The sequence below is a fragment of the Volvox carteri genome, assembly GCF_000143455.1.
Source record: "Volvox carteri f. nagariensis unplaced genomic scaffold VOLCAscaffold_71, whole genome shotgun sequence".
NCBI lineage: Eukaryota > Viridiplantae > Chlorophyta > Chlorophyceae > Chlamydomonadales > Volvocaceae > Volvox > Volvox carteri.
Genome location: NW_003307614.1, coordinates 500,034 through 517,380, shown reverse-complemented (window position 1 = coordinate 517,380; position 17,347 = coordinate 500,034). Strand labels below are relative to the sequence as shown.

The 17,347-nt window shown below is 53.5% G+C and overlaps 2 protein-coding genes across 2 annotated transcripts; one reads left to right on the top strand and one right to left on the bottom strand.

Annotated features, from left to right (window-relative positions):
• Nucleotides 1-5,469: 5,469 nt before the first annotated feature.
• VOLCADRAFT_98394 (uncharacterized protein) lies at nucleotides 5,470-9,688 on the top strand (the record flags this gene model as incomplete). The annotated part of the gene is made up of 7 exons (XM_002957280.1): nucleotides 5,470-5,679; nucleotides 5,969-6,121; nucleotides 6,913-7,182; nucleotides 7,349-7,466; nucleotides 8,363-8,506; nucleotides 8,721-8,906; nucleotides 9,612-9,688. 7 exons carry the CDS (start codon nucleotides 5,470-5,472, stop codon nucleotides 9,686-9,688), a joined length of 1,158 nt encoding a protein of 385 aa, XP_002957326.1.
• A 395-nt stretch (nucleotides 9,689-10,083) lies between these two features.
• VOLCADRAFT_98393 (uncharacterized protein) lies at nucleotides 10,084-17,097 on the bottom strand (the record flags this gene model as incomplete). The annotated part of the gene is made up of 11 exons (XM_002957247.1): nucleotides 10,084-10,280; nucleotides 10,875-11,369; nucleotides 11,652-11,813; nucleotides 12,000-12,597; nucleotides 12,672-12,692; nucleotides 14,476-14,559; nucleotides 15,100-15,195; nucleotides 15,554-15,600; nucleotides 15,925-16,039; nucleotides 16,511-16,671; nucleotides 17,055-17,097. The coding sequence occupies 11 exons, from the start codon at nucleotides 17,095-17,097 to the stop codon at nucleotides 10,084-10,086; spliced, it is 2,019 nt and encodes a 672-aa protein (XP_002957293.1).
• Nucleotides 17,098-17,347: the final 250 nt, after the last annotated feature.

Below are 17,347 nucleotides of genomic sequence, written 5' to 3'. Positions count from 1 at the left end.
CAAGCTGAGCAGTAAGCTCACGCTGCGATAGAGACCACTCATCATACCACGTTTTTGCAACACCATGGAGCGCTTGCGACAAAAACAGGCAGCATGACCAATGGTCCCTACCCCAGGGCACGATTTCGAAAAACAAAGACGCGTCGTGAAATATCACCTTTACGTGGGCAGCAGTGTGCTTCGCATCAAGCTTGGTATCTAGTTGCAAAACAGGAGTCGGTAAACTAACCCGAGGGAGGTCGGCAGAAGGAATAGGCCGAAACGAAGGCAAGGGCTCTGGCTCGGCTGCAGCTGCCGCCGCAACCACAGCCTCAGCAGCAGCAGCCGCTTCCGCCACTAACACCCGTGCAGCCTCTGCACGGCGGTCTGCATCTGTAGTCTGAGTCTCTGGTATAACAGGCGAGACATTGGGGTGATTGACGGGGGTATTGCGCGGGTGGTGCAGAGCGAAAGGGGCCAAAGAAGGCAAGGAGTTGAGACGTTCATCACCAGGCCTCAAATGAACATTCTCAGCAGCCCCAGTGGGCATATGCAACAAAGGTGCTGCGGCAAAAGTTGAGAATGGCGTTCACACATCAGGTTCGCGAACAGCAACAGGGACCTCAATAGGGCCGCCCGGACCTCTAGAAGTACTAGGTGCACCGGGGTCAGAAACAAGTCCCGCAACAGTGTAGGCAGGCAAAGTGGAGTGAGCATCAAGTGCGCCCGATGCCATGTCTACACCATTATGGTCGCCGCCCAGATTTAACGGAGCGGAGTTAAACATTTTAGCTAAAATAAGAAGGGCCTACCCTTATGTAATAACGGTGTGGTCACTACCGTGGATAAGGGAAGGGCTTGAGGAGGCGGCTCTACCTCGGTTGGGTCCGCCGCACCCGTTCTAACCTCTGCGATCACAATGGGCAATGCAACCAAGGACAAAACAATACAGATGGTTACGATCTTTCACTTACCCTGAAGAGCAGCCACGAGCGCTCCAACACTGTAAGCCTCTGACATTGGCTAACGAAGAGCTGGTCGAGACCGAACATCTCAATACCACTTGTTGTATCCACTTCCACTGTTTAGGTGGTAGTAAAAACTACCGATTAGTGAATGAGAAGAGACTAAATGCCTCTGCGTTAGGATGACCCGTACAGATGTCTGTACTGTCCGAAGATATAGTCATCAACATGAATTATCACCAATCGGTGCAATCGTAACTCAAGTGGGTCTACCAGTGACAAGTGTCACGATTATAGCAAGAGCACTATAATCCAGTATCATGCGTGATAAAGACAGGCAAGTGCCCGCTTAAAGATGGACCAGCACCCAATTAAAGATAGGCAAGTGCCCAATGGTTAACCAAGTAAGAGCGAAGATATTGCCCAGCGGCAAAGTGCCAGAGAATTGGGAAAAGATCCGAGGGTTAATATGCAAGTGTGCCACAACAGCAGGGGAGAGCAGGGAATTGCCTCGGGAAGGAGGCCACTGGTGAAGCTTAACCACCCTGTAACAACATCAACAGCATATACATGAAGTCTGCCCCTTATCAGTAGAACGGTACAGAAATCCACAAGGGCACAGGTCATATCCAACAAATGGCTTCCCCTCCAGGATACCACGTTGCTCCAGGAATGTGAGGCACTGTCGATACTCCTTGGGATGTAGCTGCTCAGGAACTGAGTAGGATGCACCACTTTGAGTCATCACTAACCTAAGGTGATCAATAACAGCTTCACCAGATGCATTATGCTTAAACCGATGGAGAACCGCATTCAGTACATCTTGCTCCATGCCTTGAAGCAGCGGTTCTACAGATGGATCACTGTTGCAACTCCTCCAGTCACCCTGGCGTGCTCCACTGGGAGTCCATGTTCCAAAGCACCGCATGTGATTTCCTCCGTCACCATCACCAGGCTTTTGGGGTGCTGGAAATGCGTCCTGAATGGCTGCAACTTTTCCTGCATCGTTATGTGCTGGCAGAGGATCTGCCAGTGATGCAATGTGGCCTGGAGGTGGTGGAGGTAAGGGATATGTCTCTATACAAGCATTATTGTTGGGCTTCTCATTACCCTGAGCTGCTGCAGCACCACCAGAACTGGGACCAGCAGCTGGAGATGTACTGCCTACCTGGTTAATTGCACTTTCTATGTGCTTGTTGGAGTGTCTGACCCAGCAGCTTGCAGGGCGGCTGCTGTACACACAGAAGAGAATCCTTCAGCCCTTGAGCAGTGTCCTGGACCTCCACCACAGGTGTACCCACAGGCAAGAAGTATGGCTCTCTCCGTTGCTTGGTCTTCTGAACAGGAAAGGCATCTTGGTTATGATGATACACCATCCGCATAGGACGAAGTACTGGGTCACCAGCACTTTCCAAAATGTTTGGGACACACAGCTGGCACAAGCAGTAAGCATGGCCCTTCTCGCCTGATGGAGCCATAAACCAGGTTAAGAGAAGCAGTGATGCTAGAACAAAGGCAAATATAAGTATTAACCAGTTATGGCATGATTTTGTTTGTGGAGTTGGGCAACCCACATAACCGTCGCCAGGTGGGGGAGCTCGTGATGGGGCCATTCAGCAGAAGTATACAAAATTGTCATAGGATTGCAGATGCATTATAATTTGGCGGTGTATGCCAATCAGTACCTTCCTTTTTACCGTAGTCGCACCGTACATCCCTACCGCCGTTCATATGACACCAGAATATCCAAGCTTGTTATGAATAGGGGGGTCCTTGTGAAGCAGCTGCCCGCGTTTTCAAAGCATGTATGGTGTTGGATTGTAAGGTGCCCAAGTATGTTTGCGAGGAAGAGATTGTGGCCAGGCTGGAGAGGAAAGTGCAGTGGCATATTGGAATGTGAGATTAGCGTAAGCGAGTTACAGGGCGTTTTATTGCACGGGCGAATTTACGTGCAAATCTTTCACCGTAGCATCAGTCCTCAGTTCACTTCTTGGAACGAACATCAGCATAGGTGCAAGCCCTCTCGCTTGGGGGGATATGCAAACAAACATCCTGATAGGGGTAAACTCGCACGCTACCGAGCATTCAACCGAGCACATGCATGCTTAGTTGAATGGTGAGATGCGACCCCCCCTTCATTTCGTGCTCGGCAAGCCTGCCACCGCGTACCGGATATGTTGGCGATGTTACAGAACGCTGCACCTTGGTTTCTGTGCGCATTGCGTACGTTGCTCGACCCCGCCGACCAAAACTACACGTGCCCAACTGAAGACATTCCCGGTGGTTGTGCAGCAGCTCTTGAGGCTGTTGCTGGCTGAAATCCATCCTGAGCTGTTGCAACACGGCTAACGCGGGCACGTCCCTATGCACAGCAAATAGCTGTTCCAAGCCAACACCGGCGTCCATGTCACCGACAAGGCTCTAAACGTCTTATCTGCTCTTATATTTAATTAAGTTTATGTATGTTATACTTTGCGCAACTTTGTAATTTGACTTTACTCTGAACAAGGTGCTGCATACAACTGCCTCTTCGCCAGCGCTTCATCTTCCGCGGCAGTTTCACGAGCCCAGAGTTGCAAGCTACGACGTTGGCTTTCGGTGCTTTTAGTTACTGCAAAGCATCCACGCAATTGTCCAGCCTGCATGCCGCGTGCGGCTATGGCCAACATGCCCACCTGCGCAACGCGCTGGCGCACCTGGTCCTTTTCCGCCAAGAAAATTTATATACACTTGTACAGGCGCATTTTGCGAATCGCACGCGCGCATCCGCACGGCAAAATTCGAAAGAAAATTCTTTTGGGACGATGTACGAACTGTTTTTGGGCACAGTACGACCGGACACATTTGTGCGAGGGGCTGCTTAAAAATGCGTTATTTTGAATTATACTATGACCTTTGTGTAAGGATTCCACCACATTCGCGATGACAGGGATGCGACCGTATTCCAGATTAATACGCCAGCTAATACGGCCGTATTAATACGCCGAATACGCCAGCCAGTTGGGCTGTTTATGTGTTGGCGTATTGTTGGCGTATTGTCGGCGTAATGTTTGTCGTGAGGTTGTCGTACAGTCTGAAAACGTGCCGATTTTGAGAAATATCGAGCTATTGACATTCCCGAGTCATTGGTGTCATTAGTTGATACTTAGGATTAGGTAATAGGTTCGCTTATCATTGGGTTTGCAACTTACCTTGTTGTAATATCAACCCGCGAAATGGAAAACGTGCGCGAAGCAAAACGCGGAAAATCAACATAGGGTTTCAGGATTTGGGAGTGAACGAGTGAAGCGGTTCGCAGTTCCAAGGCGGGCCCCTGGTGTATTCTCAAGAGCGTCAAAACAGGTGTTATCCCGTCGTTCTTACTAACTTCTTAATCGATATTGTTGGTGTAGGATGCCTGGCGCTCAGCGTTACAGCGCCAGCTGAACCCAGAGGCGACATGGGTTGGCGAGGGGGGGTGTGGTCTGTCGTCTGTGGTGTTGGCCTGACACCCAAGCTATCTCTATTTGGGCTGTAATATTTGTGATACCGTAGTCTTACTAATACGCGACGTTACAAACTAATGGCGGTTTTCGCCATTCAAGAAGTGTAGAAATCCGGACCAGCTTTTGGCCCTAGGGTGTCGCCATCGGTTTGTCAGTGCAAGTTTATGTGGAGCCATGTGCGCCGGGTGCAAGTGCTGTGCCTTGCACTGATGGCAACGAAGGAACATGTCAGCCTCGTATGGCGTGTGCGCACAGAGTCGCAAACGAAGTGCATTTCAGCTTTGCTTGCATGGCTGCTGCTGGTGCAGTTCTCCGCTATCGGGGCCCTGGGGCGGTGGGCCGCGACGACCGCCATTCATATTGTAACGGAGAAATGTGGACCATACTTTCGGATATTTTGGTCGCCATTCGCTTTTAAACCGAAGAAATGTCAGACCCCTCTCGGCCAGGCCCGTCACAGTTTGTAACGTCGCGTATAAGTAAGACTACGGTAATCACGGTTTGTTAGGAATGCTAGAATGCAGACGCGAATGTGTGCGCACATGGCTCGATGGCTGTCCAGGTCTGGCTGTTGCCCAAATTCATATTTTATCTTGTGAGAGATCGTTTTCCAAACACTAAAGCAATACGCCTTTCATTGTAAAAGCGAAAAACATGAATTCCCTGACGGAATAGCGCAAAAGGAATACGTCACGAGTATTGTAATACGGCATGGCGTGAACCCCGGCGTATTAATACGCAATACGCCTAATTTGAGGTCCATTATTACGCCAGACGGCCAAACCGAATACGGTCGCATCCCTGCATCGCGGCGATGATCGTTGCCGTACACACTTACTGCAGCATGCTAGGCCACATGATACCAAACAATTAAGAACAAGAATTAATTGTTTAGTCTGTATGCGAAAGACTACCAGGCAATTTGTCGTCAGCTGTGATGCGCACATGCACAATGCCACTCAACACCGACAGCATTCGGTAACTCATACCAGCCGTTTTTGATCCTTGAGTTTACATAAAGTTTAAATCATTGTCGCAATATGTCCAGCGAAGAAGTCTTAGGGCACCTTTATGACTGTATTCAAGAGGCCAGGTCGGCACAACTAAACATCAAACATCTAAGCTGGAAATACGCCCACTGTATTTCTGTTCATCCCAATGGTGAACAATTACAGTACAAGGGCATGACGGCTGAGGCGCCTGTGTCCTCCAACGCGGTTGACATCTGGGACATCGTCTACAAAAAGGAGGTCAGTGTCGGCATTACCCAACCTTTCCTCAATGAGCAGCTTCCTTCCGTTTGCATGGCAACGAGGGCCGCAACACAAATAACCCGTGTTCTGCACATGCACCCTGCTGCGGTCAAAAGATGTGGGGCCCCATCCTGTATGTAGAGTACAAGGGAGTGCCCCTGCCTGCTGTGTGTTGACTAGCCCACGGGTTGCTAGCTTTGGGCCGGGTTCTAGCCAGTAAGTGCCTATATAGTGTATACAAACTTCATGATCCTACCATCTTCCCTGTTGGCCCACCCTCATTCAGGGTACTGAGCCATTTTGCCTTTCACAGGCACTAGGGTCTGTGGTGAAGAAGCAGAACTTCAAGGACTACCTGATTCAGTGGGCAAAGGAACATGTGCTGTGGATGTGTGGCTCGTCTTACAGAAGCATGGACTTGGACATGAAGATTGTGATGGTGAAGGCTGAACTGGAGAAGGCACCCAAGCCTCTGCCTGGCCAAATCGGTTACAAATATGGAGCCAAGTACTTCTGACCCCAGCGCCCATGGTTAGATGAGCTGAAGGTAGGACATCTTAAGCAATGACATGTTGCTAGTGTCACATTTTACTTTAATATCTGACAGCATGTACCCATGCATAATGGGCTTTGCCGAGTAATCATGTTGGAATATGATGTGTGAAACAGGGGGGTGTATCTTCGCCTGTGGCAGCTACCCTGCAAAACCCTGCCTTCCCCAGTATATCAGGGCACCCTCATCCAGTCACCCTAGTCAACTTCTCAGTGGATCACTCAAGTTCCGCACCCACCACCAGCATCCAACGGAATCTGCCAGGTCGACAGTGGCCCAACTCCGTTCCTGGTCGGCTCACAGGTTAACTTTATCCCAGGTCACCACCGTCCATCAACTAGGGGTGCAATGCCTTCCACCATTGGAAGGACTTAGACCCTAATGGGTATCAATCCCGGGATCTCCCGGGGGCAATGGTCGTGCCTTACCAGTAGTGCCAAACCCTATATATATGTATGTATGTATATATGTATGTGTGTGTGCTTTACATCTTAACATGTTGCTTTGCACTCTGACGGTACCTTCAGAGCCCATGGGCCCATTACATCCATGTATGGGCCCATGTGACCTGGAGGCCCAGGGGCCAGCACCCTACCTAGGGCTGTCCAAAATTATGTAATTCAGTCATTGTTATATACAAGTGAGTCACAAATGCCACCCATATCGCATGCTGACAGAGGCTCATGAGGGAGAAGGAAAACATGGCCAAGTCTGCTGATGAGGTGAAACGACAGGAGGATCTTCAAAGTCAGCAACAGGCAGCAGCAGCTACAGCACTGTCTCCACTCATCTCTACTGGGGCAGTAAATGTCTGTGTTGCTGCCAGTAACCAGCCACATACTGCAGCCATGCCAGCAGCTGTGCCCACGGGTGCAGTTGCTACTGCTGCTGTAAACAGCAGTGAGACTCTGGAGGGCAGGGATGGTGGCCATGGCTCAAAGGGGAAGGTAGGTGCTCCCATTCATGCATCCAATATGTGTCTGCCATGATTCTTGGATCTTGTATTGGGCCAACATGGGCTTAAAACCCGAGCATGCAACAGCCCAAAAATGAAGGACCTCATGGTACACCACACTGCTGACTTATCCACTCATGTGCATGTCTGCCTGGCAGAACTTGGGGACGTTGTGCCAATCAGCAAGCCTGGGAACTGGAGGAGCTGCAGTGGCAGCTGCTGATGCTGGTGGCGTGACAGAGGGGGAGGTGTTCAATCCAGTGGATGCCACTCCAAGTGAGGTATGGAGAGGGCTGCTGTGTGCAACAGAGGCATCCTTATCTGAAGATGTTTGGGCACAGCTGTCTCAAGCAACATCATCAATCACGCAAAATACCTCGCTTATTACCAAGGTATTAATTGACTGGATGAGAATCCAGGCTGCTGTTCCAGAAGCACTACTGATGGCACTACTGAATCTAGGCAAGAAATGAATGGCACTACTTATATGGCTTAAGGTATCCTTGTGCTTCACAGTTTAGCATACAAGACACTACTGCTTTTGAAAAGCAGTTCAACACCAATACCCACCTACAGCCACTAGCAGGCCCACAACGTTGAATGATCTGCATCCTATCTCACATGACTGCCAACACAACATGCTGCACCTAAAGGCCATGTGCCCTTAGCTGAAGATAGAAGAAAACATGTCAATGTTCCGATCCAATACCCTCCCTCCCTATCCAGTTACCCCTTTTGGATGCTAGTCTGGGATGATGTGCGGTGTTTCCTGTTCTCCGTGGCTTTAGGCGTTGAAGTATTGCCCTTGGGCCTTCGGCTCGTATGGGTAGTTTTACAGCTATGGGTTCACGCACCCCCAACCATGTAACACACACACACACATCTTGTGACCTACACAGGCGAGCAAGGCCCGCGTGTGCCTGATTGCACCATACTGGTCGACCAGGGACTGGTGGGCCAGGATCACTGCAGACAGCATCTGGTTCAAACCCTTTGTCCACGAGGTCATGATGTTAGGCCGGGCAGCGGATCTATTTTTGCCGGGTCCTGACGGCATTGCGACCCCCAAAGGTGCATCGGCTTGGGCCACCCTGGTGCTTCTCTTACATTTCTCCTGCCCCAGCAAAACACGCATCCACGTCCCCGCTGACCCGGTCGCCCACCTCCTGCAGATCTAGCGGCACGTGCAGGGGCCTTGTTGGGCCCCCTGGGGGACGACGCCACCGCCAACCTCCAAGCCCTCCACACGCAACTGGCGCAGGAGGCACCAGAATCGCTGGGTTGTCATTGCACGCTCCGGAGGTCCCTGCTGCCCCGTCGGTCTTACAGAACGCCTGCTGGCGCAAGGGGGCTACCGCAGAAGGCCATTGACAGCAGATGAAGATATGGGACCGCTCCTCAGACCAGTCCAATAGATGCAGCGTGGTGGATACCTCTCGGGCCCTCTGACTGGCACACGGGAGGCGCCAGTGCACTCCTTGTCATACACGGCTTTTCACACACGGCTGCTGAGAATGGTATCCCTGGCAGGCATCATGCGGCACATCAAGGTGCACTCCATGCACATAGGCGGGAACAGCACGGCAGCGGACCGTGGAGTGCCGGCAGAGTTGCACAAGGCACATGGCCACTGGCATACAGATGCCATGGTAGAGCACTACACGCGGCACGACACTGCGGCCAAACTGGAGGTCTCCCACCGCCTAGGCCTCGCCGGTGAGCGGTTATCTCTTCTGTCTGCAGTGTAAGGGCCATGGCAGCCGGTCTCCCAGCTTCCCGTCTCCACCATTCTAAGCACGGTCAGAAAGTACGTCAGAGTCCGAGCCACGAGAAGACGGTTAAGGGAGACAAGAGCACAGAATTGTTGGCTTCGATGCAATGGAGTGAAGCAATCGGAGCCTCTAAGTCTGTTGTGTGCGACTGTCGTACAACCGTATTCGAGTGGCAAGTATATCACGCTTCAGCTCCTTCATTGCAGGCATTCTGCCTTTCACTCAGTAGAGCTTCAGCTTGTAGTTAACCATTTCCCACCCACCTTCCCCCATGGTCTGCGATTGTTATCCCCTCGCTTCCTAACCACCCTATTTCGCTTCTACGCTGGCTAATTGCAGACATCTCCACGCCGGGCTCGGCCAGCGGCGGGCCAGTGGCAGACGCCCGCTGAGGGGCGGCGGGAAAGTCGGCGAGTCGACAGAGGGTTGGTGTTGGTCCCTCGTCACGGTTTGGGTTTTTCCTAGCTCAGTAGTGCGGCCTTGGGGAGCTCCGGTAGGCTAGGGCTCGTTGCTGGTGCAGTCTAGGCCCCCCTTTTCTTTGGTTCAGGCAGTTTGGTCGCAATGCGTGAGCTTGTTCAGGTAGCCTTTGGGCGTTTTCCTTGGGTTCGCGTCGTGTGCTGTTCTGTCGCGCACGTGTTGCCCCGTGGAGGTGTGTCGGTGGGCCGCATGGTGGTCGGGTGGTGGCTGGTGAGCCGCAGTCGCACGGCCGTGGTTGGCTGGGGCTGAGTTCTCCTGCAGTGTAAGGGCCATCTAGAGGACGGTATAGGACGTTATAAAATCAACTTGCGAGCTCACCAGGAACTAAGTTGACGCGCCGTTGATCCGCTAGATTTGGTTGGATGCTGGTGGTGAGTTGTTGAACCCAACGAAGACACTCTCAAGTCGGATGGGGTGAATGGATTAGGGTGCCCCTCACGCAGGGGAGGGCAGGGAACTGCCTCGGAAAAGGAGGCCGCTGGTGAAGCTACACCACCCTGTAAGAACATACATATACAAGGATAGAAGGATGCTTTTTATACAAGGTCAGACACTACTGGCAAAGCATTACCCGATGCCCCCAGAGGTTTTGGGATTGAGACCTATCCGGGTCGAAATTTCTTCCTATGGTAAGAGTAGTGTCCCTAGTCGAAGGATGGTGGTGACCTGGGATGAAATTGACCTGCAAGCTGACCAGGAATGGAGTTGAGGCGCCGTTGATCTGGCCGATTCCGTTGGATGCCCGTGGGGGCTGCTGAACCTAAGCGACCCACTGAGAAGACAGCTAGGGTAACGGCAAGGGGACGGATAAGGGTGCCCCGAAATACGAAGGCAGGGTCTGCTGGGTAGTGGGCACAGGGTGAACATATGAACCCCCTGTCCCACACATCATACATACCAATCTATCTGATTACTGAGTTCCAGCATGCAGCCCATTCAATTACATGTAGCTGTTGACAGACCACGAATACATGCTGGAGTGTTCCCATCACAAAGGGGCTTATTTGTGGCCAGCTAGCTACTACAGTAGCGCTACTTCATCATGTACAAGGCCGAAAAGTTGGTTTGATTTTCGACCACATGCCATAGAAAGGCTTCAAGATACTGGCAACATGGATATGTAGCTCCCTGTATACCGGCATGAACCTGATGGTGACTCACAAGTCACACAACCCCTACATCACCAGCCCCTGAGTTCAAGCAAGGTTAATATGATATGAGCAGTTCCAATACAAAGGTAATGCACCAGAGGAACCAATAGTGAATTGCCAACTACTCAGAAGTACATCGATTCTAGCAGACTGTAAGCACTATCTGCGTCCTGGCGACAGCTGCTCGAGCATCTGTGCTGTCTTGAATCGACTGCAATTAATATTTCCTCCAGTCTTACTGACTCTGAGGGCAGCCGCTGAACCAACCCTGCTCCCACCCTCACCAGAATCCTTTTCAGTGAGTAACCCATTGCCGCCTCTACCTACAGCTCCTAGTGTTCTGCCTGCACCATCCTCTTGGTGCCTAACAACCAGAGTATCATCAAGCTTCAATTGCGTCGGCCCAACTGTTGAAAGAGCCCCATCACCATGCGTCACTCCTCTATTGACCGCAGCACCTTGGCCCATACCAGTATCACCCCCTGCCCCCATATGAGTACCCTCATTCCACACGATCGCCACCCTGCCTGCTATCCACTCATCTACAGCAGCGTCCTTCTGACTCTGCAACAGCTGCATCTGAATTGGGGGCGAGGATAACTGGTGCAATGGTGACTGGGACAAACCGTGCACAACCCTGTTGGCAATGACATTACCACTGCCCTCGTCTTGTGCACCCACACGAGTGGAGGCTGCCTCAAATGTAAATGGCTCTGCCATTCTGTGCTGAACATGATCTCCTTTAGCGGTACTAGATGTGGTTGCAGGTACTACCACAGCTGCAGCAGTTGCAGAAGCAACAGCAGGTGGTGTGGCTGTATGCAGAGAAGGTGTTGACGCCATTGTCTGTAGCTCATGAACTGGTGCCACCTGAGAATTGAGCAGCAGAGACGTGCCGGGTGATTGATTCTGATTGTGATTTCCTGATATCAACCAACGCCCTTCGATTCCACAGCCTGCAGGTGGTACTATTGTACCAAGAGGCTGCAGCTGAGGGCTGTTGCCTTTGTGGCTCCCAAGGGCAGTTTCTGGTCCTTGGGTTTCCTTATGGGGCTCCTTACCTGGGGAGGTGCCAAGCTGGGCCCAGCTGCTTGGCACTTGAGGCTCCCCCTCAGCTGTGGTCAGTGATGAGGTGGCCACCGCTCCAACTTGCAGTGGCTGTTGCGGTACACCCACCACAGCCAATGGTACCTGCTGCTGCTTTTGCACTGATTGCTGCTGGGCTGCAAATGGTGCAGGTGTGGCCGACAGGGTTGTCATACGCTGTTGGACAGCAGCCCCAGTCAGCTGCTCTATCAGCTGTTGAGTCTCCAGGATTGCTGTCTGCAGGGCAGACAGTGTCACATACCCCGCAGCCTCAGGAGCACCAGCAGTACCCTGGAGGCTGCTATCACTACCTCTGTCCTCACCTCCAGCAGCGCACTGCTGCAGCTTCCATGACAAAAGTGCCTTGTTCCGTTGTTGTAGTTGCTGCAACCGGAGTTGCAGCTGGTCATTGGGATGGAGCAGGTGCTCTTGTACAGCAGCAAGTTGTGACTGAAGAGGAGTTGACTCCGGCTGCTGTGAAGATGTTAGACTGCTGGGAGCTGCTCCACTGCCTGTATGCACTCCCAATGCATGCACTCGTTTTTTCCTGCTATCCTTTGGTGCAATATGCTGCTGGAGTATCAGTGCTTGACCACATGCTGCTCCCTGTTGCGGCAAATGCTGGACCTGCATTACTATTGCTGCTGACTGATGGGATGATGCACCAGCAGCAGCAGCAGCCCCTATGCTCTGTTTCACGGGGACCAGTGCAAACCCATCATGAACCCTGGAGGATACAGTGGCCTGACTCGATGTCAAGTGGCGGTTAGCGACCTGTTGCTGCTCCTGCTGCTCCTGCTGGCACCACCGGGTTTGTTCTGATGAGATATTGTCCAATAAGGGTTCCTGTCGCTCATAGGAGCGGTTCTGGGTGTGATCCTCGATTTGGTGGGCCAAGTGGGGAGCTGTGTGGGGCTGGGGCTGGAGGAGTACCACCGGGGCTGCCTTGGAACGTGTTGGTAACGCCTGCATGCCCTGCTGTGCAGGCACGTCACCTGCTGCAGCATCGGAGCTGCCTGCATCGGCAATTAAAGACGTGCATGTGTTTGTGTGTGTGTCTCTGTCAGGAGGATAACATGATGGTTTATACAAAACGAGGTTTCCTGTGTTGGGCTTGCACACCACTCGTTGGTTAGTTGTTGTACTGTGTACACAGCCAGTCAGCCTACTAGTTGTAACACCAGGCAAAGAGTACTCAGGGAGATGCCAAGGGAGCTGAACCCTTCTTACACTAGTGGTCCGTCTGTCTAGCACAGTAGGTCCCGAGGTTCACGAGGTTCCCATCAGATCTGACACCGCTGTGTCATGCTGCACCAAACTACATTCGGTCCCTGGTGCACAGCGGGCAGGGAGCCATCGATAACTCCATCATCCCCATCCCCACCCTCCCCAGATGAAGGCACTATTTCTTTCTATGTTTTAGCCGAAGAGGAGACTCAAGAGGAGGCTCACTGTAAGAAGTGAGGAGTGTTGGCAAACCTTCTTGACCACATGCAATGAGCAACAGAAACGTGATGATTGATGATGGTGATAAGGGTGATAAGGGTGCCCCTCTCGCAGGGGAGAGCAGGGAACTGCCTCGGGAAAGGGGCCCGCTGGTGAAGCTATACCACCCTGTAACAACATACATACTAGCCGGCTATCAAGCATGTGCGTTCGACATCCTTTAACATGCTATACACATAAGGCAACACTGAACAGCACTCTGCTTAGGCATGCACAAGCAGGCAGACGCATACTAGGATGTTACATTCCTATACCGTGCACGTGGTGTTGTTACTGTAGCCCTGCAGCCGGCAGCCAATGGCGGGGGCCCAGGCAGCATCACAGGGCGCAATGGTGTTTCGCCAGGGACGGTGGCTGGCGGCTTTGTTCTCGATTGTGGTTTGTTTCTCGGTAGTCGCTTTCCTGGTAGGTTATTGGTGCTTATTTTAACGTGAGTGTGCTTCTTCCTCAGTCTGGGTTTCTGTAATTTGTTGTTGGCTTTGTTCTGACTGGACTCGGTGGAATTTCATACGACATAGCAAGCTGCGCCCGCTCGCAGCTCTTGCTCATCAGCTGCTGCTCGATTGTGGGCTGTTCCGCTACTTGTCTATCTGTCTTTGATGTTCTTCATCATCTGGACACCTTGGGCGGGCGCTTGCTTCTTGCTGCAGAGTTTGGACATCTGTCAGCTCTGCTGCTCTTTGCCTTGGCCGCCTGAACCTTGCAACCCTGTTTCCTTCGTTTGGGTCGGCGGGGTAGGAGGTGTTGCCCTTACAGTGGAGCTGCTTGCTTGGAGGTTTGATTTCGTGCTTGCTTTTGGCCGGGAAAGCTGAGGTTCTCCAGGGAAGGTACCAGCTGCCCTGTCTGATCGTAGGGATGTCCTAGGGGGGGTTCGAGTTCCGTAAAACATCTCACTTCCTGCTTGCCCCGGTCCTGCCTTTTTGCGGTGTCCTCGCTGCTGTCTATTGTTGTGTCTGTAAGGTTGCGGTTGCAGGGGTTCTCTCTTTGACCGTGCTTGGAGCGAACAGGGCTTTTGGTGGTCTCGCCTGCTGTCTTTGCGGGCTGGCATCGCTGCTGCATAGCTGGTCTCCATCCGTGTAAGCATCATCACAGGAAGTAAAACTGCTGCAACCCGCCAGCATATTTCCATCCACCCTCACAGTGAGCACCGTCCCCAATGTAGTAGCTGTCGTACAGTACGGCACACATGTCGCCTATAAATAACACGTTAAAGCGCTCTCAAGAGGCCTTCTCAGCGGCTACTCAGCTGCTAAATCCATCCCCTGCTCCATTATCACCAGCAGCCAGCCTCACCTGGATGATGGTCTCCCTGCCGGGACAGCTGCCCAGCCCCAGCCCCAGCCCCAGCCAGCAGCTGTGTGGATCCGTGCGCCTCTCCTGCGGGTGGGGGCATACATGTTGAACAGTGCCGTCCTGCCTGCTGATCCTGTTGATTGTTGTGCTGCTGCTGATGGTGGGGCGGGTGGAGGTTGTCCACCACTTGTAGTCCCGAAGTGGTGGATGCAGGTGGCTGCCCTCCACACGGCCCCTCGCTTCGCGTCTGCTGTTGGTGCTGCTGCTGCTGCTGCTGCTGTTGATGATGAAGCTGTTGGTGCTGTTGGTGCTGTTGATGATGATGCTGTTGGTGCTGTTGGTGCTGTTGATGCTGCTGCTGCTGGTGCTGTTGCTCCTGTTGGTGCTGTTGGTGCTGTTGGTGCTGCTGCTGTTGGTGCTGCTGGTGCTGCTGGGGCGGTTGATGCTGGTGAAGCATGTGGAACTGCTGTCGAAGACGCTGCCGGTAATAGGCCAGTTGCAGCTGCTGGCGTAGTCGCTGCAGCTGAGGGGAACCAGCGGCACTAGCAGGTACTGTTGCAACCGACAGGATCGAGCCCACATTATGGCCTTCTGAGCTCATCTCTGCCCCGACCCCCGGCGGACCTCCTGAACCAGCTGCTGCCGGTGCCAGTGAGGCAGTCGCTGAGCTGCCTCTGCCCCTGCTATGAATCGCCCCACCAGCTGTACCGGCAGCTGGTACTCGCAGGGAAGACATGGAACCAGCCTCAGCAGCGGTCACCACGGCCACCGGCCCTGTCGTTGTCGCTGCCATCTGCTGCAGTGGATGGACAGTGCTGCTGCGCCATAACCTTGCATCCGTTGTGGTGGGTCTGGGTACTTGCTCCCCTGCCGCGGATCCGAGTAGCAGCAGGGTCTGCTGCTGCTGCTGCTGCTGCTGCTGCTGCTGCCGTGCCACCCTCCCCTGGCTCCAAGCTGCACCTGATATGGCTGGCGGAGCGACCCAGGAAACAGGCCCCTGCTGCTGGTGATAATGAAGTGCTGGAGCATCTGTGGCCAATGGCCGGGTAGCAGCAGCTGCTAGCCCAGTACTCCCCACCGGCTGCTCCCCCCCGAACTGCAGCTCCGCAGCTCCCCTGGCTGGAGCTGCTTGTGCGGGTGTGGGTGCAGGTGCAGGTGCGGGTGGTGTTGGGGGCGCGGTAGTAGTATTGCCGCTGGGGCCCACCACAGGAGCCCCTTGGAGAGCAATGTCTTGGCCCTGTCCCTCGCCCTGCTGCTGCGGTGGTTGCGGAGGACTATTGCCACTGCTGCTGTTGTTGGTCGCCCCTTGCCCTTCCCCAGCCACAGCGCCCTGAGGACCTGCTGACGGACTTCCGCTTTCCCCTCCCATCCCCAACCCAGCGGCATCCAGCAGTTCATCTGTCCCAGCCCGACTGGGCACGGCTGTGTTGGTGGGGTTTCTTGGCCCACTGCTGTCTCTGCCACATAGCACCCCACAGAATCCTGTCATGGTTGAAATGTACGACCAAAAGCCGATGAACATGGTCTCCAGCTGGGCAAAGTCGCCCGCGGAGAGCATCAGCTTCTGTAGGCAAGGCGGGTTTAGGTAGGGGGTAAGGTGGCGGGGGCCGAGGGGCGGGTGAGGTTTGCCGTTGGAGAAGCGGGGAGGCGCAGGTAGGTGGGCGGAGTACTCAAGACGAGGGATGGAGAGGTGCTTGGTCGAAAAGGTAAGGGGGTTACGAGAGGAGTAAATCTATGGTGAAGGTGTTCTCGACCCGTCCGTTACGGTGGCCGACCTTTCCCTCGCTGCCAACCTCGAAACCTAACTAGCTACCTAGCTACCTGCTTACTCCCCACCTCTCAACCGCTCGTGTCCCTGGCCGGAACCCCCCACTTACCCCCATAAACCCTCCGCCCCTCTTCCGGGGGATGGGTTTGGGGTTGGGGCTAGGGTTAGGAGGGCTAGGTTTAGGAGGGGGCCGCCCACGAGCGGCCCTCCTTTGGCGCATCTACCCTCTATCATTAACTTGTGCCCTCCCTGCCGCCCCTTCCTCACCAGGTATCTGAACACCGCGGACCTGAGCACCACCGCCGCCCCCAGCTGGCACACCCGCATCAGCAGAAACAGTGAGAAGCCCCGCAGGCAAACCAACACCGTGCCGATGGTCTGAAGGATGATGAACAACCCCAGGAGGTAGGTCTTGTCTTGTAAGCCGGCTGAAGGCACCCAAGGGGGGGAAGGGGGCTTAAGAGGGAGAGAGGGTATGCCGCCAAACAAGGGGGGCTACGGAGCGAGGAACAACTCTTAAGCTTGAGGACATTCAATGCAGCGGGGCGGGGGGCGGGGTTGCAGTAGTAGCGTCAGGGGACTGAGGCGCAAACAAGTAGATAGGTAGATGGATGGCCCCCGAAAACCTGTATAGCAACCGTGCCCACTAGCAGCAGGGGGGTCGGCAGTACGGCGCCAGACAAGACATCTAGCCAGAGCGCAATGAGTTTTTTTGCGGAATATACTCCGAACTCGGAATAAATAGTTGTCCGTGGTCCTGAAAATTAGGAATAGATTGAGGCTGTCCATGCCAAAGCCGCTAGAATCTTACCGGAGACATACATGTTAACCATATCATAGCACTTCAATGCCATGGATACTGGTAGGTAAGTCACACCCGCGAGTCAAGGACTGTTCCTGACCGGACCACACGCTGCAAAATATTCGGATCTGAAGCTCCCAAAGCGTGGCAGGCCACCGCGTCTAAGTGCGCGCCGCTTCCTGGCCCGGAGCCGGTAAGAGACAGCTCTCCAGAGAGATTGTGGTGTGTGCGTGTTGCGACATTCCCCAAATCGGGCATTTGTACGAACTAAACTGTAACTCATCGGGAGGGGGGGTCTGGGG